Raw genomic sequence first — 22,896 nt, forward strand, 5'->3', positions numbered from 1 at the left:
TGCAAAGCACAGGCATAGCCATTATTTGAGAATCAGCTGTATATACTCAACCTTATGGAGTCAAGGACCTAATGGAGACAGACTCCTTCCCCAAAACTGATTCTACCTGGGACAGGTATCAGCACCTAGGATGGCAGCTTCTCTGGAGTTTATCCTTTAAGAATGGAAACGGGCAAAGGTGACACTGGCTTCCCGCTGTGATGTGACTCTGGTAGTGCTGCGAGTAGCTGTCTGCTCTGAGCAGAACTGGCCACGCCTTGTCCCATGCAAGCCCCACTGCTGCAAATCAATCTATGGAACCCCTTCCTCTACTGTCCAATCTTGGGCTCTTTCCCATCAAACACCCCCTTTTTCTCTTGCTTTGATCTAGAATGTTCCCTGTGCCACTGGGGGTCAGTTGCTGCTCTTCAGGACCCCTTATAACACCGCCTACTACCATCCTGACCTGTGATTACTTTCAGTTAAGTGAAAGCCAGAACTTCAGTCATGGAGCTAGTAATTGATAGCTGTGAAAGCATGTTAAGAATTAAAATCATTTGTAAGGATTAATACTAGTATCTACAGCAAATCTGAAACATAATGTGGAATGTTTATATTCCCTTCATAAATAAGTCAAAAGGACCCCCTCCCCCAAAATTATACTATAGCAATAGTCGGGGGAAGTGCATGGGGAATAATAATCTAAAACAATTTCTATTTGGTTTTCAAGTGTGTTTTGACCTTCTGTTTAAATACAGACATGCCTGCTATGGCAGAAAGTTCTAGCACTTTATTTATTTATCTTTCTTAAAGCCTTTACCTTTCAGACATGGCAGAAAAATCTTACAGGTACACATGGAAGAGTAATACATGATCACAGTTGAAAGTGAAGACAATCTAGTCAGAAAGATTTTACTCTTGTCAGCTAATGTTGAAGCTGAAGTTCTGACTATGACAGGCTGCAGGGCTGAAAGGAATGGTAATTAGTACTCTTTGCCTTCTTTTTCTCCCTCTCTTTCAACAGAATCCACACCAACCTCCTCATAATCCTTCTCAAGGGCAGCCATATCCTCACAGGCCTCAGAAAACTCTCCTTCCTCCATGCCCTCACCCACGTACCAAAGGCACGCTTGGCATACATCAGGTCAAACTTGTGGTCCAGGCGAGCCCAGGCCTCAGCGATGGCTGTGGTGTTGCTCAGCATGCACACAGCTTGCTGTACTTTGGCCAGGTCTCCACCAGTGGGAGGCTGGTAATTAGTGCCAACTTTGAAGCCAGCGGGGCACCAGTCCACAAACTGGATGCTGCGCTTGGTCTTGACGGTGGCAGTGGCAGCACTGACATCTTTGGGAACCACGTCGCCACAGTACAACAGGCAGCAAACCATGTATTTACCATGGCGAGGGTCGCATTTCACCATCTGGTTGGCTGGCTCAAAGCAAGCACTGGTGATCTCTGCTACAGAAAGCTGTTCATGGTAGGCTTTCTCAGCAGAGATGACAGGGGCATATGTGGCCAGAGGGCAGTGGATGTGGGGACAGGGCACCAGGTCGGTCTGGAATTCTGTCAGATCAACATTCAGGGCTCCATCACATCTCAGGGAAGCGGTGATGGAGGACACTCTCTGGCTAATAAGGCGGTTAAGATTCGGGTAGGTTGGGCGCTCAGTATCGAGGTTTCTACAACTGATGTCACAGATGGCCTCATTGTCTACCATGAAGGCACAATCAGAGTGCTCCAGGGTGGTGTGGGCGGTGAGGATGGAGCTGTAGGGCTCAACTACAGCTGTGGAAACCTGGGGGGCTGGGTAAATGGAGAACTCCAGCTTGGACTTCTTGCCATAATCGACAGAGAGACGTTCCATCAGCAGGGAGGTGAACCCGGAACCAGTTCCCCCACCAAAGCTGTGGAAAACCAAGAAGCCCTGAAGACCTGTGCACTGGTCAGCCAGTTTGCGAATTCGGTCCAAGAGGGGGTCAATGATCTCCTCGCCAGTGGGGTAGTGACCGCGGGCATGGTTAATGGCAGCATCTTCCTTGCCTGTGACGAGCTGCTCAGGGTGGAAGAGCTGGTGGCAGGTGCCAGTGCGAACTCCATCCATGACCGTGGGTTCCAGGTCTACAAACACTGCCCTGGGCACATGCTTGCCAGCGCCTGTCTCACTGAAGAAGGTGTTGAAGGAGTCATCTCCTCCCCCAGTAGTCTTGTCACTTGGCATCTGGCCATCGGGCTGGATGCCGTGTTCCAGGCGGTAGAGCTCCCAGCAGGCACTGCCGATCTGGACACCAGCCTGGCCAACACGGATGGAGATGCACTTATGCATGGTGGCTACGGGTCAGCAGGCGCAGGCAACAGGAGTAGACACCGGGTCCTGGTCACCGTCCTCAACAAGCTAAGAGTCGAGGTAAGTGACGCACTCTCTAGCACTTTAAATTTAAACATGGATATTACATAGATGCAGCGTGAAAGCCCATGTTAGCAACTTATCAAGCTTCCCAGATGACTGCATTGCCCCCAGAATGCTCTGCCCTGCCCTCTTTCACGTTCCTGTTGTGATGCACTTCCCCACAGCAAGGCTTCAGTAAATCTGCTGAAGCAAAGCTGGCGATGGAAAGAGCATAGACTTCGGAGTCTGACAGGCTGAAGTCTGAAGCTCGGTTCTACCTTCGTTAGCTGTGTGACCTTTGGCGATGGCCTCACCTCTCTGTGCCTCAGGTTGTCTCATCTGTCAAACTAAGGAAACAAATACCATCTGCCCGGCAGAGCTGTCATGAGCAGCAGAAGAGAGAATAAATATATATATGCCTGTGTGTGAATATGATGGATTCCCACTTAATGTTAGCTATTACCATTTTCCTCCAGGGAAAAGCCACAGGAATAAGTAAAAATAAAGAAGAAATATTGATCTGTTTCAGTTTCTCTAATACCTACTTTGATTAGTTAAGTGCACAGGACCATGAATGCAGGACCAAGAATCAGTGCTGAAATCTCCTCCGGGATACGTGTGCTGCAGATACAAGATTCCTGGCAGGTTGGCATCTATAATATCGCTCAACCAACTCCAGCAAGAGCGCATTCACGGCCTTGTTTAATTAACCATTAGAACATTTTTCCTTATCTTCAGCAAAAATCTACCACAGGGGGGCCTGCACTCCCTGATCCTGGTTCTGGCCACAGGGCTCTAATCACACGTGTGCGTGTGACAAGGAGACGGCAGACTCTGCGTTCAGAATCCTAGCCCTGCCATTTATTATGTCTAAGACGCAAAGCAAGTCATAGACACGCCATGTGCAGGTGCCTCCAGTGTCTGTACAACAAGTCTCCTCTCAAAGTAGGGGGTGTCACATAACCTCCTAACCTCTGTCCCCTCCAACTCTCACTGAAGGGCCTCTGCACTTAGTGTCCAGCACGGAGCGTGACCCGTGCGAGCACCTACTCGATGTCTGCTGAAAACACAAGTGGGCAAATGAATAGGGATTGCTGGGAGAATCGAAAGAGCTGACATATCACATACGTAGTCTGCTATCTGGCACGTGGCAAGTGTCCAGTAAGTGGTGGCAATCATCATGTTCACCATGTGCTAATTCCTAGATGTCCCTCTTATCATCTCAACTTTTCTTAAATCAGGACATGTCTTACCAATTGATTTGTACACTTAATAAAGTGGTGTTCCTATTTCATTTTCCCCCCAAAATCGGATATTAAATCACTGGTGCATCTGACACTCAACGGCATTTTAGAAACAAGGAAATCTGCAATAAAAGCATCTGACATGGGGCTTCCCTGGTGGCGCAGTGGTTAAGAATCTGCCTGCCAATGCAGGGGACACGGGTTCAAGCCCTGGTCCGGGAAGATCCCACATGCCACGGAGCAACTGAGGCCGTGTGCCACAACTACTGAGCCTGTGCTCCGCAACAAGAGAAGCCACCGCAATGAGAAGCCCAAGCACCACAACCAAAAGTAGCCCCTGCTCACTACAATTAGAGAGATCCCACGCGCAGCAACGAAGACCCAACGCAGCCAAAAAAAAAGCATCTGACAGCATTTACAGAAAGTCAGTGAATGATCTCTGTATCTCCATTTATTTGCCAAACAGAAATAATCATGTCTACTTCACAAGAGTGCAATGAGGATTAAAAGAGTTAACGAAGCAGGGCTCAGCAAAGCCACTTGCTTTTGTAAATAAAGTTTTATTCGAACACAGACTTGCTCATTCATTTATGTATTGCCCAGGGCTACTTTTATGCTACAACAGCAGAGCTGAGTAGTTGGAACAGGGAGCATCTGGGTTGCAAAGCTGAAAATATTTAGTATCTGGCCCTTTACAGAACAAGTCTGTCAACCCTTGAATAAGGTATGAGAAAGGATGGGGCCCGTGGCAGCCACTTCCCTACTCCTCTCATATGAGTCACTGATACAAACGCCCTCACGGATGGAGCTGAGGCTGGAGCCCAGCCACGGAGCACTACAGACGGGTCATCCGACATCAGCCCTCTGGGATGGCTACTAGGTTTTACTTAGTTCCTCCCTGTTGAGCACAGCATTTCTTGGTTGTGAAAAACGATCCTAACCACACAGGTGTTTTCTGACACAGTGGGACGCTTAGCAGCCGCTAAGATCACAGATCTATTTATTCCTACACTCCACTACTCCAAGGACAACGCTCTTAGAACTGTCTGCCACCGTCTCTTCTCCCCAGAATACACTTACTTAGGTGTTTTTTTTCCCTGTCTCCTTTCACTGTTGGTTGACTAAGAACAGGGTGTTCTAACATCGTCCCGCTGCCACGCTGGGGAGAATGAGGCCTGAAAGCAGGTGTAAGTAGGCTGTGACTCAGTCTGTGAGTCAAGTGTGTGAATCTGTGACGACTTCTGTTTTGTGCACCCAGTGGTCTTTATCCGTGTTGAGGAGGGGGATGGCTGCTGGGGATGTGACAGAAAACCGCATTATTGGTTATTTTTCACAGCTTTATCTTACCTGGCTCTGACCGAGTCCCAGTCTAAAACCAATTTGGCGAGTTGCTTCCTCTGTTTCTGGATGTTAGGAATCTCTACCTGGAAAGAAGAACACACCACACATGAAATGGGACGAGCTTCAGGGTTTTCAGTTTAACCTCTGAAAGTGCAATCTTTATTTACCGTTTTTTTTTTTTCTCTTAGGCAAAGGATTTTGCACCCTCAACTTACTCCCCTTATTTCCAAAAATGAAGTGTATGCCAAAGCCACTGATTATTGTTAAAGTTTCAGACACAGGCGAACCATTCCCCACCCATCCCCCGCCAAAGCACCCACCTCTGCTATGCCGTACAGAGGGTCCACGATCTCCTTCTCGACAAAGACTTCATGCTGAGAGAGTTCCAGGGCCAGCTGATTCTCAGCATCTCCACACGTCTCCAGCATCTTCCTTTAAAAACGAGATGCCCAGCAACAAACATACGTCCATTAAATCTGGCACCAGATTCCCACACTGAGCCAGCTCTGCTCTCCATACGATGGGGACGCATTAGGGCGCTATACAATAGAGCCTTAAAAGTACTATAAACTTAGGGCGTGAGTCCACAGACTTGTGCTTTAAAATGAACAAGACTATCTCAGGTATACTTTGTGTGTACGCGTGCGGGATGTGTGTAAACAGGGAGGTGAGAACTCACTGAAAGATTAAGGTCCTCTGGTCAGGTGAAAGGCAAGTATTCTCAAAAGTACCCTGAAAATCTTCTAAATCATATGTAACGTTTATTATACTATACTGTTTTCTGTCTGCTAGTAAGTCCGGCCTAGGCAGTGTCCTTCAAAGAACGACAGAGCGTTGTAGGTCGTGGAGCATGGCAGACCCTGGGACATGGGCTGAAAAGTCCAAAGGCCATATCCAGCTGGGAAAGGAGGGCCCATGTTACAGCAGGAGAGAGCAGACAGGATCAAAGGACACTGGCCTTGTAGAGAAGCAAGTAGAAGGAAAGGTCAACCTTCCCTCTTACAATGAAAACAGCTTTATTATTAGATTTTTAAACTTATTTATCTAATACATGCTCATTGTAAACAAAAAAAAAATCCACATAATTCAGAAAAGGCACTATTTTGAGACAACCTCCACTGACATTACAGTGATCATCTTTAAAAGAAGTGACTCTTAAGGACTAGATGGGACTGGTCGGGGCTTATAAATCTGAGTCAACACCTGGACCAGGGAAGGGACTGAGTTCTTTATATCCAAGCTCAGCAGATTAAATAATTGACCTTATCAATTACTTTTGTTATTGGCCCTTTGTATCATCCATCCTTGCTTCTACTAAAAGGAAGATTCTCTAGCATCCCAGTGGCCTCCCACGGGGCCTCAGCCTCTGGTCACACATGTGGCTGCCGTGTACACCACCCAGCCATCCACCTCCACCAACCCACGGGGCGCATGGCTCTCTTTCTGAAATCGCCCAACTCTTACCCCAGGAGAGAGTCTTCTAGCTGAGTTGACGCTTCTTGCATATTCTGAGCGAGAGCTGTCAGAGGGAGTTTTTTCTGGAAGGCAGAAGACAATGCATTTTTTTTTTCATTATAATTGACACCCATTCTCAATTACCTTCTTCAGATCATCAGTCACTGGTTTCTCCTCCAGGTAAACTGCACAGGTAAGAGATATCCTGTCTGGGTTCAGGTTCTGGTCTCAAAGGTATGAGCTGTGTGACTTAATCTCTGTGTCAGTTTCCTCATGCCTGGAAATTAGGGATAACAGTGAGAGGGTCCTAGGGCTGTCCGTTAACTAAAGGAGATATTCAAGGTCAAGTACCCCAAGTAAATGTATCACGTAACACTTACTGAGTACATGATAAGTAGTAAGTGTTAGCTGCTATTATTACTGTTGTCGTTGCTATTACCATAATTACTATAATCAAGAGCATACTATGACCCAGGCACTGGGGACATAAGACATACACCGTGCTCTCTGATCATCATGACAAATAAATGCAATGAAGTGCTCAATTTTAAAAACTTTTGCTAGAATACTCATTCTTAAACTGGCTCTTAAATTGGCTGGAATCATAAAGATTTAGCTTTCGTTAAAGATCTGAAAATATCTAGCTAAATATACAAAAAATTAAAAAAAAAATTTAGGCACCAAGTCACTCATTTTCCTATCAGAGATTTGTTTTTCAGCTGGAAATGACCATAAGGATCATCTGATTAATGTTCTAATTGTGCAGCTGGGGAATGTGAAGTCCAGGGGGATTACATGGCCTGGCCAGGCACCCCGGTGAGGGTGCAGAGCTAGACCTCGGTGCTAAAAGCCCAAGGCCCGGTTCAGAGTCTGTCCATGACTAGCTAATGGCTTATCTCAGAATATAGGCAGAAGAGGCCTGGAAAGTAGCAAGTGGGTTGGTTATAACACCATGATCTGCTAACGAAAAATGCTTTCATTGCTGCAGTACCCCATGTAATTTTACCTTCCCAGTAGAAAGGGAACTGATGTCAAAGACCTGGGGTCCACCTTGCTGTGGCATTGCTCTGCCTTGACCTCGGGCATGTCACCTGCCTTTCCTGCCTTCAAAGGGCTCCACCTGTTACACTTCTAGAATATCTCTGGAAGGCTGTACAAGAAACTGCTATTACTGGTGGTCCTGGAGAGGGGAACTGGGTGCCCAGGGAACAGGGCTGGGAGAGACCTCATGTTACGTTCTTTTGTGTATTATGGATTTTGACCATGTAGATGGACAGCCCATTCAAAATGGTACACAGAAATTTAAAAATAAGTAATGAACAAATATATTTACCCATCTCTCCTCCCCCTCAGGTTATGTTCAAATAAATAAATAACAGGCTTCATCTGCCCCACAAGGAGACAGCTTCCACATTAATAGACCAGGAAGATATGAGAAAATGGGCAGCGCGCTTTGATCAAAACAGAGGATAATTCATACCTTTTACTTATGCTGCCTTTCTAAGGGAATTTAATGTAGGATAAGTGCAGTAATCAAGAGAAATATACTTTGTGCAACTCTGGAGCTCTATGGGAAAAAAGAATCATAAAGAGAGGAGTTTACTTTGACAAGTATCATGCAAGTGCCCAGCTGTAACTAACCTGTGGTCTCCATGCCCTGACTCCAAAGCATCAACAATCCTGGTTCCCGATGTACAGAAACAAGGACATTCTGCTCATTTAACATTTGAGCTGATTAATGAACATGCTGTCTACCAACATCAAACTCCTCCACGGAGAGGGCTGAGGGCCTCCTAATTTATAAAAGGCATGCCAGCTGCACGAAAAGAAATAATTCCAGGTCTGATATGAACCACGACATAAGCTATGCCATGTCAACAGTTTGGGCTGAGAAGGCCACCTGCCCTGTCTCTCTTCCCTCCAATTCTTGCCTCTTCACACGCATGGGAGCTTCTGGTGGGGCCTTTGCAAGGCTCCTCCTGTATTTTCTAGAGCACGAGAGACTGCCGACCTCTCGTGGTCACCTATCATCTATCGGTTCCATGGCGACTCTTCTTCCCACGTGCAGAGCGTAGACAACCTCTGAGCCCTGTCTTGGGCACTTTGGTTTGAGGCTGGAAAAGGAAGCCTAAGGCATTAGGTTTTAGAAATGAGGGAGAGGCACCTTTGCCCCTGTTGCCTGGAATAGGCCCATCACCTGCCACTCATTTTCCTCCTTTACAGCTAGGCCACCACCTTCTCCAGGAAGCCTCCCTTGACTACCCCTCTCCTCCTCTGGTGCCCATTCTTGGTCCTCCCATAACACCCTGAACATATTTTGTTTAGTATGTTGTTTTTATAATTATCCATTTGTGGAGGAAGCCTCCCCCACCAGGCTATGAGCACTTTTTAAGGGAGACACTACATCTAATTCATTTTATAGCTCTAGCACTGGTACATAGTAGGTGTTTGATAAATACTTAATTTGTTTGTTTTTAATGAATTTATGTGACACCTGGGCTGTGTTTCAAAGCAGACCAAAGGAACAACAAGACAATCTGAGTGAATGACAATGGCCTACAGCATGAATGGGAGGAAGCGGGAGATACTGAGACTGATAAGGGAAATGTGATCAGATTACGAAGGGCTTAAGTCATCTAAAGTGCTTGGACTTTAGGATATTTTGTACAGCACAGAGAATATGGCCAATATTTTACAATAACTTTAAATGGAGTGTAATCTATAAAAATACTGAATCATGATGTTGTACACCTGAAACTAATATAATATTGTAAGTCCACTATACTTCAATTAAAAAACAACAACAACAAAAAAGCTTCGATTTTAACCCAGGTAATGGGAACCAGCCATCGTCCCTGCCAGAGCATCACTGGTATTATGGGATGCTTCCTTATGTGGAACTAGCCCTCCAGGCATCTTGGTCCCCACCCTCCAAATGCCAGTAGTGTCCCCCAGACCTTATGACAACCAAAAAAGTCTCCACACATTTCCAAATATCCCCAGGAGTGTAATTCTGGTCCCTGTTGAGAACAACTAAGCTTAAGATTTTTTTTTTTTAGACAGAAGGATGACAGGATCAATTTGTATTTCAGGAAACCATCTCTGGTTATCAGGTTGAAGAAAGGCTGGAAAAAAAGGAAATCAGAGGCAGGAAATGTAGCTCAAGAGGTGACTGCAACAGTCCAGATAATGAGAGGTAATCAGGTCTTGCATTAAGGCGAACGTGGTAAAGATGGAGCAGAGGTGAGAAATTCAAGAAATAGTCACAAAGAGAATCACAGGACTTGCTAATCAAGCAGCAATGGGAGGTTGAGGATAAGACAAAAGGGAGGGCTTTCCTGGTGGCTCAGTGGTTAAGAATCCACCTGCCAATGCAGGGGACACGTGTTCAAGCCCTGGTCTGGGAAGATCCCACATGGCGCAGAGCAACTAAGCCCGTGAGCCACAACTACTGAGCCTGCACTCTACAGCCCACGAGCCACAACTACTGAGCCCGCGTGCCACAACTACTGAAGCCCGCGTGCCTAGAGCCCATGCTCCGCAACAAGAGAAGCCACCACAATAAGCCCACGCGCCGCAACTAGAGAGCGCCCGCATGCAGCAATGAAGACCCAACACAGCCAAAAATAATAAATAAATAAATATATTAAAAAATAAAACAAATACATGCCCTTCACTCTTAAAAAAAAAAAAAAAGATAACCTAGCTTGCATACTAGGGTGGATAGAATCCAAGAGTCAACAAAGAAGGAAGAACTGGCTATGCGTGCTAAAACAGACAACTGGGGGAGGAAGTTTTTTGCTTTGTTGAAAATGGTTTACAAGTGTCTGAATAAACACATTAGTTAGGCGCCATGAGAAGAGAGGAGGCGGCCCAAGGAATGTGATGGCGAGAATAAGGAGATGAAGGGCAGAAGCTTAGGAAACAATATTAAAAGGGCAGGCAGAGCAGAAGCCATGGCAAGAGAATGCAAAGGGGCAGAGGGGGCAGGACCAGTGGATTGGGCCTGGTTCTGATGGGCGGGAACTGCAGCAAGCATTCCTGGAATCGGAGGTGTATGCACACTTCTGCTCCTTTGATATACACCACTGCGGAAACTATGTGTTGTGCAAGAGAGGAGTAACCCTGTTGTCAAGTTGGCCAGAAATGTGTGTAGGAAATATAAAAGGACGGTGACACAGATCATGTGCACACCAGCTCTTCCTTGTGAGACATCTAGTGGCAAATAAAACAATATGGGATGGGCTTCCCTGGTGGCACAGTGGTTAAGAATCCGCCTGCCGGGCTTCCCTGGTGGCGCAGTGGTTGAGAATCTGCCTGCCAATGCAGGGGACGCGGGTTCGAGCCCTGGTCTGGGAAGATCCCACATGCCGCGGAGCAACTCAGCCCGTGAGCCACAATTACTGAGCCTGCGCGTCTGGAGCCTGTGCCCCGCAACAAGAGAGGCCGCGATAGTGAGAGGCCCGTGCACCGCGATGAAGAGTGGCCCCCGCACTGCGATGAAGAGTGGCCCCCGCTTGCCACAACTAGAGAAAGCCTTCGCACAGAAACGAAGACCCAACACAGCCATACATACATACATATATACATACATAAAAAGAATGTAAGCAGATAAGAATAGCATTAAAAAATAAAAAATAAAAATAAAAATTTAAAAAAAAAAAAAAAAAAGAATCCGCCTGCCAATGCAGAGGACATGGGTTCAAGCCCTGGTCCGGGAAGATCCCACATGCCGCGGAGCAACTAAGCCCGTGCGCCACAACTACTGAGCCTGCACTCTAGAGTCCATGAGCCACAACTACTGAGCCCATGTGCCACAACTACTGAAGCCCATGTGCCTAGAGCCCGTGCTACGCAACAAGCGAAGCCACTGCAATGAGACGCCCGTGCGCCGCAACTAGAGAAAGCCTGCATGCAGCAACGAAGACCCAATGCAGCCAAAAATAAATAAATTTAAAAAAACAAAAAAAAAACAATATGGGAAATCATAGCTTCCCTGTGTGCCATGGAAACTCCCACCTTAATGTTATATGGGCTTCTAAGGGTCAGGGTATGCTCGTAAGCTGGGAACTCGTAAAACTAAGGGCGGAACTGCCTGATGAACAAAGCTGCTGTGCTCTGCTGGTGGGACACGGGGACCTGGACGCTCTGAACGTACCCTGGAGTAGACATTTGATTGTTTCCTAGAGCCCATCCTTCCTGAGTCCTCCTAAGGACCTATCCTGGTCTCAATGGAGTCTATGAGCTGGAGGTAGGACCACAGCCCATGCTCTGGGGTGAGCTGTGATTAGCTTAAGCCAATCAGCACATCCTGTCTCCTCGCCCAACCTCATCCCTCCCCGCGGTAACTGGTTGGGGGTCGTGGGAGGGGTTTGTTCAGTAATGGAGAATGTGACTCAACGCAGATCAATGCAATGGGAAGGGATTTCTACCTGCCAACGGTATGGAAAAAAGAAGTCTTCTCACTCCATTAAGAAAAACTACTGGAAGAGACGCTCTCTATTCCTGCTGGACATGCACAAAGAAGTAGGTAGCCCATGGGAGCTGCTGGTAGCCAGCTTGCAACCGTGTGGGATAAGGCAGACACTGAAGAAGCCCGAGGGGAGAGAAGGAGAGAAGGAAAGAAACTGGGGTCCTGGTTACATCACCGAAAGGCTAGTCCAAGCTTTACCTAGAGTCCATCCTGACTACTGGACTTTTCAGTTAGTAAGCCAATAAATTCTACTTTCTCAGTCAATTTAAGAGAGGCTTTCAGCTTTCTGCCATCAGAGGATTCCTAACTGATGTGTCCATTCTCTTATGATGACAGATCTCTAAAAGCACCTGGAGAGAATTCAGTGAGAATACGGCTTTCAGCTCAGGGATGTCTTAAGCACAAAAGAATGCTATGATAAGGCCGGTGTCGTGAACGTGAATGGCGATACAAGGTACAGGTCTGCAGGCAAATCTGCTGACGCTGCTTGGGAAAAATCGACTGATACAGGGAGAAAAGTCTCTCAGAGACGCGAGAACCACGGCTCCAAGTCCCACCCGGTACTCACGTGTCTCCTCTCGGCATCGGTGCCATGCTGCCCCTGGAAGCAGGCCACCAGGCGCTTGTGGGAATGGTGACACATGGAGCGCACTGTGTCCAATCGCCGCTCGATCTGACAACACAAAGACAGACGAGCCGTTGGCAAGGCTCAAGAACCAACAGCCTCTTCCTCCTGCGGTGTTTGTATGCAGGCAGGAAAAAGCATCCCGCCGTTGAATTTTTCAGCTCTTGGATGTAAATGGAAATGGTTCCCGTGCAGCTACACCAGGGTTTCTCACTATTGATAAGTGGGCTGGAGAATTCTGGGTTGTGGGCAGCTGTCCCGTGCATTATCAGTAGGTTTACCATCATTTCTGGTCTACACCCACTAGATGCCAGTAGCACCCAACTCCCCTCTTCGTGACAACCAAGACTGCCCCCAGACATTGTCAAATATCCCCCCAGAGGGCAAAATCACCCCTAGTTGAGAACCAGAGTTTTCAGATCCCTTAAAGGCTATGTTCAGGGGTAGGGGACAGTCCTGACTAGAACTTGCTATCAGATAAGTGGTGACAAACTCACACATTACAGCACCAGCAAAGCCCCGGGTGCAACCAGCAGAACTGCAAATGAACAGCCTAAGCCCAGCCTCAGGCCCAAGGCCAAGTGGGAAAGCCACAGGGACATTCAGCTCTCTCCTGCACATGGCAATGGAGCCTTCCACACACGGTACAACAGACAGAAGAATCAAAAAACATGTTCCACAACTATAACTCAAGATCAATGTTTTCAAAATTATTCCTTATTGGGCTTGGGGTGGTTTTTTTTGTTTTTTTTTTTTTAAATAATAAACCTCTAAAGCAGAATGGACAGCCAGCAGTAAGAAACACTGACTTAGGGGGCCCACACATCATGATTAGCTTCCCAAAATATTATTGCCAGGATATGGCTGTTTATGGCAAAGAGAGCTGCTTTTTACAGGAAGGAATGCCAAAAATGTGTATTCTGATGACTCATTAAGAACGAGGGCAGGCCCTTAGGGATGCTTTCTATTTTAAAGAAAAATCAACAAGTTCAAAGCAGAACACATTTTTACCCCAAAACATTTTACCCAATGAGATGGTTTTGTGCCTCTTTCTCAAGCAGCCCTTCTTCAGATCCAAGGCCCCATCCCAGGACCCCGATCTGCAGCCACATTTATTTAGGGCCAGATGCCACATTACTTGCCCAAAATCTTATAATGACCCGATTCTAAGACACTGGAAAACTAATACACGTTCTTCATTTGCCACAAAAGCAGGGGGGGGAAGAAAAACCCAAAAACTCCATTTCACTTGATTCCAATTTCCACTAGAATGTAAAGTCCAAAGGGACAGGGCCTTGGTCTGTTTTGTTCACAGATTTATCCCAAGTGCCTAGATCACTGCCCGGCCCACAAATGGAAGGTAATATTTGTTGAAAGAACAAGTATATATTGTATATACCCTGTACAAGGTATTAGAAAAACAACAGTAAATAAATTGTGGTTCCCACCCTCCTGGGATTCACAGCCTCCTGGGGAAACTCCATACAAACAAGATAAAAAGGCAGCCTCTTGAACTGCTCTACCAGAGATCTAAGAAAAGAGGCAGCAGAAAGAGCAAATTAAGGGAAGTCTCACATCAGAAACAAAATAATCTCTGTGGCTTGTGACAGTGGTAATCACATCAACAAATCACTAATATAATATTTAGCCCTCACTACGTGACGGGCCCCACTCCCAGTGCTAACCATGTTTAACCCATGAACCCCTCCTAACAAACCCATGCGGTGATACAGTGATTACCCTCCTTTTAGAGAAGTGGAAACTGAGGCAGAGGGAGGTTAAGTGAATTCCTGAGGCCACCGAGCTAGTCAGGGGCAGACCTGGGATGGGAATCCAGGTGGCTGGTCACCAGACCCAGCACTCAGCACTTTGAACCATTACACGCCTTCTTTACGGTTAAAAAAAACCCCAGAAATCAGAGCAGGAAAACAATTGCCGCAGACGTGGAATATCTGTGCTACAAAATAAGGAGTTCCTATATCCTGTGACAAACCATAATGGAAAAGAATATGAAAAAGAATGTACATATGTGTATAACTGAATCACTTTGCTGTACAGCAGAAATTAACACAGCATTGTAAATCAACTATACTTCAATAAAATAAATTAAAAAAAAAAAAGGGGGTTCCTAGAAACTAGCAAACTCCTCAGGCCCCAGCGGACGTTTGGGCAAAGGGACAAGCACAGACGGTCACTGTCTGAGTCCCGTGCGATCTCTGCCATCCTCTACCTGCCTGCAAGGTCTCTGGCCTCCTTGCAGGGCTTAAAGGATGAAATGGAATGACGTATATCACTGACGTGGGATGTAGGAGGGAGAATGCTGACAGGAAAACCTAGTGTAACCATACCAAACAATATTTCTAAAATTCTGAAAATGGATTTGAAATATCTGATAAAAACCAGTGAGGAAATAGTGTTAAGAATCTGATTCTTAAACTATAATATTGTACATCAACTATGCCTTAATAAAAAAAAATTTTTAAAGATTATGATTCTTTAATAAATCTTTTTTTGAAAACACCCTTCTAATCCTTGATAAAAACTTCTAGTCCTCAAAAGTAGAAAAAAAAAAAAAAGTGCTCTTAAAATCTTCTACCTGCAGAAAACTGTCACAATTTAGAAGGCTGTTTTGGCATGGTGGGGCAGAAACAGCTCTTTTTAAAATTATGCTGCTCCTTCTCTGCATGGGAAGAGACAGAAGGTCACCTGGGAGCAGATCTCTGGTCTCCAGGGACTCGCTGGAGTGCACCAGAGGCAGGTGATGGAAATGAGAGGCGAGGAGACAGGTGCAGAAGGGGTCCTGTCCTTCACAAAGTATTCGGTGTGGGTGGGGATGGAGTGGGGCTGGGTAAAGTGATGCGTATAAAGGGTCCAGGCCCTCCTGGGAGAAACTCCCAGCCCCAAAGTTAGGGAAACCTGTTGAGAAATGGCGTGGAGTGGCCCTGGCTAAGGTCCCCAGCAGGAAACGCCCCTCCCTACAGAAAGGAAAGTCTGGCCCGTTGGTGTGAGGCCACCCTAGGGCCCCCCGGGGGGTTCTGAGATCTGGTCACTGTCACTGAGACTCTGAGTCCTTCAGGACCCAACTTAGGTCGGTTTTAGGGAAGAAGCATAAAAAGGAGCAAAAAACCCGAAGTCTAGGTTGGAGCCAGTGGGGCCACTGCCGCAGCTGGCGGAGCCTGTCCCCTCAAGGGCACCAGCGCAGCAGCCTGCCCGGGACGCATGGCCAGGCCACAGCGCCAGTGGACCGCCCGGGCCAGCCAGGCTCCTCCCCCGTGCCCACCCCAGCACCTGGCACTTGAACGCAGGACTAGCTCCATCTGAACTTCATAACATGACACCAAAGTTTCAGATCCCGTTTTGATCACCGCACAACTCAACTGCTTTTCTTTCCTGCTCAAAACCATGCTAATCACGCTAACTCTGTTTCAGGCAAAAACCAAAAAAAACCCAAAGAACCATAAGCTTCAGTTCTTCCTATGGGTTTTTGTTGCTGTTGTTGTTTAAACAGAGCACTTTTAAAAGTCTTTCTTTTGTTACCTGTAACAGATCTTCACTGAGGACTTCTGTTTTCTCGGCTCTGTGGGAAAAATGAAAAGTTCAAAATTAGACATTCAGAAATAAAAAGCAGCTCATGAAACTGAGTAATTACTGTCCTGGAGTTTAAAACAAAACAGGCAGAAATGAATGATCACAAGGGGACAAATTTTACCAATTTTTATATCAGAGGGCAACTTAAGCAAAAACCAAAGAAAAAAAACAAATGAGGGGCTTCCCTGTTAGCACAGTGGTTAAGAATCCGCCTGCCAATGCAGGAGACACGGGTTCAAGCCCTGGTCCGGGAAGATCCCACATGCCGCAGAGCAACTAAGCCCATGTGCCACAACTACTGAGCCTGTGCTCTAGAGCCTGCGAGCCACAACTACTGAGCCTGTGTGCTGCAACTACTGAAGCCCACGTGCCCTAGAGCCCATGCTGCGCAACAAGAGAAGCCCGCGCACCACAGCGAAGAGTAGCCCCCGCTCTCCGCAACTAGAGAAAGCCACGTGCAGCAACAAAGACCCAACACAGCCAAAAATAAATAAACAAATAAATTTATTAAAAAAAAAAAAAAAACAAATGAAAGTTTGAAGAGAATAGCACCCCAAAACAAGAACAAATGATTGAGACCAGTGGTTCTCAAACTTGGGCATGCACAGACCCACCAGGGGGTTGGGGGAGGATGTGCTGTCTTAAAATGCCATTTTCCTGGTCTCATCTCAAGAGTTTCTAATTCCATAGGTCTGGAGTGGGACCCTGCATTTTTTTTTTGAATTTTATTTAATTTGTTTTTTTATACAGCAGGTTCTTATTAGTCATCCATTTTATACACATCAGTGTATACATGTCAATCTCAATCTCCCAATTCATCCCACCCCCGCCGCTTTCCCCCCTTGGTGTCCATACATTTGTTCTCTACATCTGTGTCTCAACTTCTGCCCTGCAAACCAGTTCATCTGTACCATTTTTCTACGTTCTACATATATGCGTTAATATATGATATTTGTTTTTCTCTTTCTGACTTCACTCTGTATGACAGTCTCTAGATCCATCCACATCTCTACAAACGACCCAATTTCGTTCCTTTTTATGGCTGAGCAATATTCCATTGTATATATGTGCCACATCTTCTTTATCCATTCGTCTGTCGATGGGCATTTAGGTTGCTTCCATGACCTGGCTATTGTAAATAGTGCTGCAATGAACATTGGGGTGCATGTGTCTTTTTGAATTACAGTTTTCTCTGGGCATATGCCCAGTAGTGGGATTGCTGGTTCATATGGTAGTTCTATTTGTAGTTTTTTAAGGAACCTCCATACTGTTCTCCATAGTGGCTGTATCAATTTACATTCCCACCAACAGTGCAAGAAGGTTCCCTTTTCTCCACACCCTCTCCAGTATTTGTTGTTTGTAGATTTTCTGATGATGCCCATTCTAACTGGTGTGAGGTAATAACTCATTGTAGTTTTCATTTGCATTTCTCTAATAATTAGTGATGTTGAGCAGCTTTTCATGTGCTTCTTGGCCATCTGTATGTCTTCTTTGGAGAAATGTCTATTTAGGTCTTCTGCCCATTTTTGGACTGGGTTGTTTTTTTTTTAATATTGAGCTGCATGAGCTGTTTATATATTTTGGAGATCAATCCTTTGTCCGTTGATTCGTTTGCAAATATTTTCTCCCATTCTGAGGGTTGTCTTTTCATTTTGTTTATGGTTTCCTTTGCTGTGCAAAAGCTTTTAAGTTTCATTAGGTCCCATTTGTCTATTTTTGTTTTTATTTCCATTACTCTAGGAGGTGGATCAAAAAAGATCTTGTTGTGATTTATGTCAAAGAGCGTTCTTCCTATGTTTTCCTCTAAGAGTTTTATAGTGTCTGGCCTTACATTTAGGTCTCTAATCCATTTTGAGTTTGTTTTTGTGTATGGTGTCAGGGAGTGTTCTAATTTCATTCTTTTACATGCAGCTGTCCAGTTTTCCCAGCACCACGTATTGAAGAGACTGTCTTTTCTCCATTGTATATCCTTGCCTCTTTTGTCATAGACTAGTTGACCATAGGTGTGTGAGACCCTGCATTTTTAACAAGCCCCTCCCTGCCCAGAATTCCATGGCAGGAGGCCTGTAGACCACACTTTGAGAAAAGACTGCTCTGGAGAAAATTAAACTTCAGTTCTTCAAATGACCATTTCTGAGTTTCACAGCAAACAAGTTTGTCACAAATCCAGAAACGTTATGCAATGAGTAACAACAATTGAGTCTTCCTTCCTTCAGCTATCTCATCTTTATTTTCAAAAGAAACAAAGTATTTTCACAGCTTTCCCTTATCTATGCTTCAGAACTCCTGTGGACTTCAAGGACCTTTCTAGAAGACCCATGTGGCAGCCAACAATCAGCAGAGCATTCTGAGCTGCTGGAGCCTCAGCTGCCAGATCACAATCATTTTTTACAGAGACTTTTTCTCCACAGCCCAAAAAGGCAGCATTGTTGCCACACAATGTTATACCCAGAACCACTACAAAGTGACATTTTGGATTTCTGGTTCAAATAGTGATTTAAACCAAGTCATTTAACATTCCCTACCAAATTCCCATTGAAACGAACCAGGAAATTTTTAAAGGAAAAAGAAAAAAACTGTTTCAGTTCTGATCATTGAAGGAGGGGGGAAGGAAGAGCATCAGTGAACCAGAAAATGTGAAGCCTTTTTATAAGATACACTGCACAATGGAAGGCTGCATGATCTTGCCCATGAACCAGTACAAGAGAAGGAAAAGCCATTTGGCCAAAAAATGGTGGGATCACCTAGAATGACCTCAAAACACTGCTAGGCTCAGAGCAGCACTAGACGCAACAAGTATAGTGGCCCACACCCCCAGCCCACACTTGGGTGATGGCACGTCAAATAAAACCCAGGCGTTGGCACAGAGAATTCCAATACTGGTCGTCACAGCAGTGCCCCAGTTAACTTGGAGATGCCTACGGGAGTGGCTCACTCACCGGTTTCTGCAGGAAACTGCAACACTGACCTGACTCAAATACCTCCCAGGTCCAGAGGAGCACAGCCTGGAGATGAGGTCGAGGTCTCAGCTTCCAGAAGAGGCCAACTCTTAACTCTATGAACAAGTTCTGCAAGCAGCAAGCCAATATATGCCATCCCAGCCCTCACTTGGCACATATGGTGCCAGGCATTGCTGAAGCACCAAACACAGGTAGTCACGCCAGTTAGGGAAGTGGAGCAGGGCCCCAGCTGACTATAAGCTCAAGCAAGCAGCCTCAGAAAGAAGTCTGACAGCTGGCCTAGCAGGGACAGACCTGGCATGAGACCGCCATAGCTTCACCATTACTCCCTCTCAGTCAACAGCCTTGCCACTCCTCAAGCAAAGTACCACCACTGGACTATGTAACTTTCACCTTGTCTTCACTGGCCAGAACCCAAAGATCCGGATAGGGCCCTGGGCACCTCTGACAGCACTCTGAAATCTCCTTCTGTAGGTATAAGTATATGCAGAGAAAAGTACCAAGGCCTATTAAAATATTCACAAGTTCAAAAGAATAGATTCAGAGCAAATATGTCCTCTTTTGAAACAAAATTTTTAAAATAGAAGAGGAAAACTTAGTTTCAAAATCCCAATGTGGTACAGATGGCCAGTGAGCACATGAAAAGATGCTCCACATTGCTAACTGTTAGAGAAATGCAAATCAAAACTGCAATGAGGTACCACCACACTGGTCAGAATGGCTATCATTAAAAAGTCTACAAATAACAAATGCTGGAGAGGGTGTGGAGAAAAGGGACCCCTCCTACACTGTTGGTGGGAATGTAAGTTTCCACTATGGAAAACAGAATGGAGGTTCCTTAAAAACTAAAAATAAGAACACTCTGACATAAATCACAGCAAGATCCTTTTTGACCCAGCTCCTAGAGAAATGGAAATAAAAACAAAAATAAACAAATGGGACCTAATGAAACTTAAAAGCTTTTGCACAGCAAAGGAAACCATAAACAAGACCAAAAGACAACCCTCAGAATGGGAGAAAATATTTGCAAATGAAGCAACTGACAGAGGATTAATCTCTAAAATTTACAAGCAGCTCATGCAGCTCAATAACAAAAAAACAAACAACCCAATCCAAAAATGGGCAGAAGACCTAAATAGACATTTCTCCAAAGAAGATATACAGATTGCCAACAAACACATGAAAGAATGCTCAACATCATTAATCATTAGAGAAACTCAAATCAAAACTACAATGAGATATCATCTCACACCAGTCAGAATGGCCATCATCAAAAAATCTAGAAACAATAAATGCTGGAGAGGGTGTGGAGAAAAGCGAACACTCTTGCACTGTTGGTGGGAATGTAAATTGATATAGCCACTATGGAGAACAGTATGGAGGTTCCTTAAAAAACTAAAAATAGAACTACCATACGACCCAGCAATCCCACTATTGGGCATATACCCTGAGAAAACCATAATTCAATAAGAGTCATGTACCAAAATGTCCATTGCAGCTCTATTTACAATAGCCAGGACATGGAAGCAACCTAAGTGTCCATCATCGGATGAATGGATAAAGAAGATGTGGCACATATATACAATGGAATATTACTCAGCCATAAAAAGAAACGAAACTGAGTTATTTGTAGTGAGGTGGATGGACCTAGAGTCTGTCATACAGAGTGAAGTAAGTCAGAAAGAGAAAAACAAATACAGTATGCTAACACATATATATGGAATCTAAGGAAAAAAAAAAAAAGGTCATGAAGAACCTAGTGGCAAGACGGGAATAAAGACACAGACCTACTAGAGAATGGACTTGAGGATATGGGGAGGGGGAAGGGTAAGCTGTGACAAAGTGAGAGAGTGGCATGGACATATATACACTACAAAACGTAAAATAGATAGCTAGTGAGAAGCAGCCACATAGCACAGGGAGATCAGCTTGGTGCTTTGTGACCACCTAGAGGGGTGGGAGGGAGGGAGATGCAAGAGGGAAGAGATATGGGAACATATGTATATGTATAACTGATTCACTTTGTTATAAAGCAGAAACTAACATACCATTGTAAAGCAATTATACTCCAATAAAGATGTTAAAAAAAAAAAAACTAAAAATAGAGTCATTGTATGATCCAACAATCCCACTCCTGGGCATATATTCCAGACAAAATCATAATTCAAAAAGATATATGCATCCCAATATTCACTGCAGCACTATTTACAATAGGCAAGACATGGAAGCAACATAAGTGTCCATCAACAGATGAATAGATAAAGAAGATGTGGTAAATATAAACAATGGAATATTACTCAGCCATACAAAAGAATGAAATAATGTCACTTGCAGCAACCTGGATGGACCTAGAGATTATCATACTAAGTGAAGAAAGTCAGACAGAGAAAGACAAATATCATATGATATCACCTATATGTGGAATCTAGAATATGATACAAATGAACTTATTTACAAAACAGAAACAGATTCACAGACATAGAAAACAAACTTATGGTTACCACAGGGGAAGGGGGAAGAAGGAATAAATTAGTAGAAGTTTGGGATCAACAGGTACAAACTACTATATATAAAACAGATAAACAACAAGGTCCTACTGTATAGCTCAGGAAACTATATTCAATATCTTGTAATAAACCATAATGGAAAAGAATATGAAAAAGAATATATATGTGTGTATGTGTAACTGAATCACTTTGCTATACATCAGAAATTAACACAACACTGTAAATCAACTATACTTCAATTAAAAATTAATTAATTAATTAATAAGATAAAATAAAATCCCAGTGAGGGTGCTTAGCAGGTATGAGTTAGTAACAGCTCAGTGGTCCAGGAGAACCAACTCTGTGCATCTTGTCCCAGCTCCTTGTTCAGTGACCTCACACTGGTAACTTGAAATGAAAAAAATCAAATACAATGCAAACAAATGCAAGTAATACAAATCAGGGTTTTTTTTTTGAGAGTCAGTTATATGAGCATAGCACTGAGACAGCCACAAAGAAAATAAAGCCAATATAAAAAGAAAGCAAGAATTAACTTTGGAAAAATCAAAAAGTCCATTGGCAAGATAGTCCTAGTACACTACTATGCTCAGCTGCAAATAAAAACTGCAATGAGGTACAGTTTTATTTGTCAATTATACATCAGTAAAGCTGGGGGGAAAATAATCTTTCCTGATTGTAGGCAATTTTAAATAATTTCAGTGAAGTAAGTCAGACAGAGAAAGACAAATATCAGGAAAGATTATTTTCCCCCCAGCTTTACTGAAGTATAATTGACAAATAAAACTGTATATATTTAAAGTATACAGTGTGATGATTTGACTTACATATACATTGTGAAATGACTACCACAATCAGGTTAATGAACACATCCATTACCTTTTTTGTTATAGTTGTGAGAATGCTTAAGATCTACTCTCTTAGCAGATGTCAAGTATGTATTATTAACTATAGTCACCATGCTGTACATTAGATCCCCAGAATTTATTCATCTTATAACTGAAGGCTTGTACCCTTTGACTAGCATCTCCCCATTTCCCTGATTCCCCAGTCCCTGGTAACCACCATTCTACTCTCTGTTTCCATGAGTTTGACTTTTTTTTTTTTTTTTTTTTAAGATTTCACATATAAGTGAGATCATATAGTATTTGTCTTTCTCTGTCTGGTTTATTTCACTTAGCATAATGTCCTTCATAATGTCATCCATGTGTTGCAAATGGCAGGATTTCCTTATTTCCTTCTTTCTCACGGCTGAATAATGTTCCTGTGTGTGTGTGTGTGTGTGTGTGTGTGTGTGTGTATACAACTTCTTTATCTATTCATCCATCGTTGACAGACACT

The 22,896-nt window shown here is 44.4% G+C and overlaps 1 protein-coding gene, 1 long non-coding RNA gene and 1 pseudogene across 8 annotated transcripts in view; all 3 read right to left on the reverse strand.

The window, feature by feature from the left end:
- Positions 1-22,896, reverse strand: part of LOC309645687 — a 702,435-nt gene that overhangs the window by 413,685 nt on the left and 265,854 nt on the right. The window lies entirely within an intron of this gene.
- ARHGAP17 (Rho GTPase activating protein 17) overlaps positions 1-22,896 on the reverse strand; it is a 92,058-nt gene that overhangs the window by 37,555 nt on the left and 31,607 nt on the right. For 5 of the 6 annotated variants that reach the window (XM_082430980.1, XM_082430983.1, XM_082430981.1 and 2 more), the window contains exons 2-6: positions 16,041-16,080; positions 12,447-12,551; positions 6,415-6,488; positions 5,271-5,382; positions 4,957-5,033 (exon numbers count right to left, since the gene is read on the reverse strand). In XM_082430980.1, coding sequence (XP_082287106.1) covers positions 4,957-5,033; positions 5,271-5,382; positions 6,415-6,488; positions 12,447-12,551; positions 16,041-16,080 — 408 coding nt within the window. Of the gene's footprint in view, positions 1-1,098; positions 1,220-4,956; positions 5,034-5,270; positions 5,383-6,414; positions 6,489-12,446; positions 12,552-16,040; positions 16,081-22,896 lie in introns of those variants that run through there. The other variant, XM_082430985.1, reaches the window with a different exon arrangement.
- LOC309645641 (tubulin alpha-1B chain pseudogene) lies at positions 8-2,695 on the reverse strand (annotated as a pseudogene). The gene has a single exon. The product of its transcript is annotated as a tubulin alpha-1B chain pseudogene (transcript).

This window comes from Balaenoptera physalus, assembly GCF_965194825.1.
Source record: "Balaenoptera physalus genome assembly, chromosome: 16".
NCBI classification, from domain to species: Eukaryota; Metazoa; Chordata; class Mammalia; order Artiodactyla; family Balaenopteridae; genus Balaenoptera; species Balaenoptera physalus.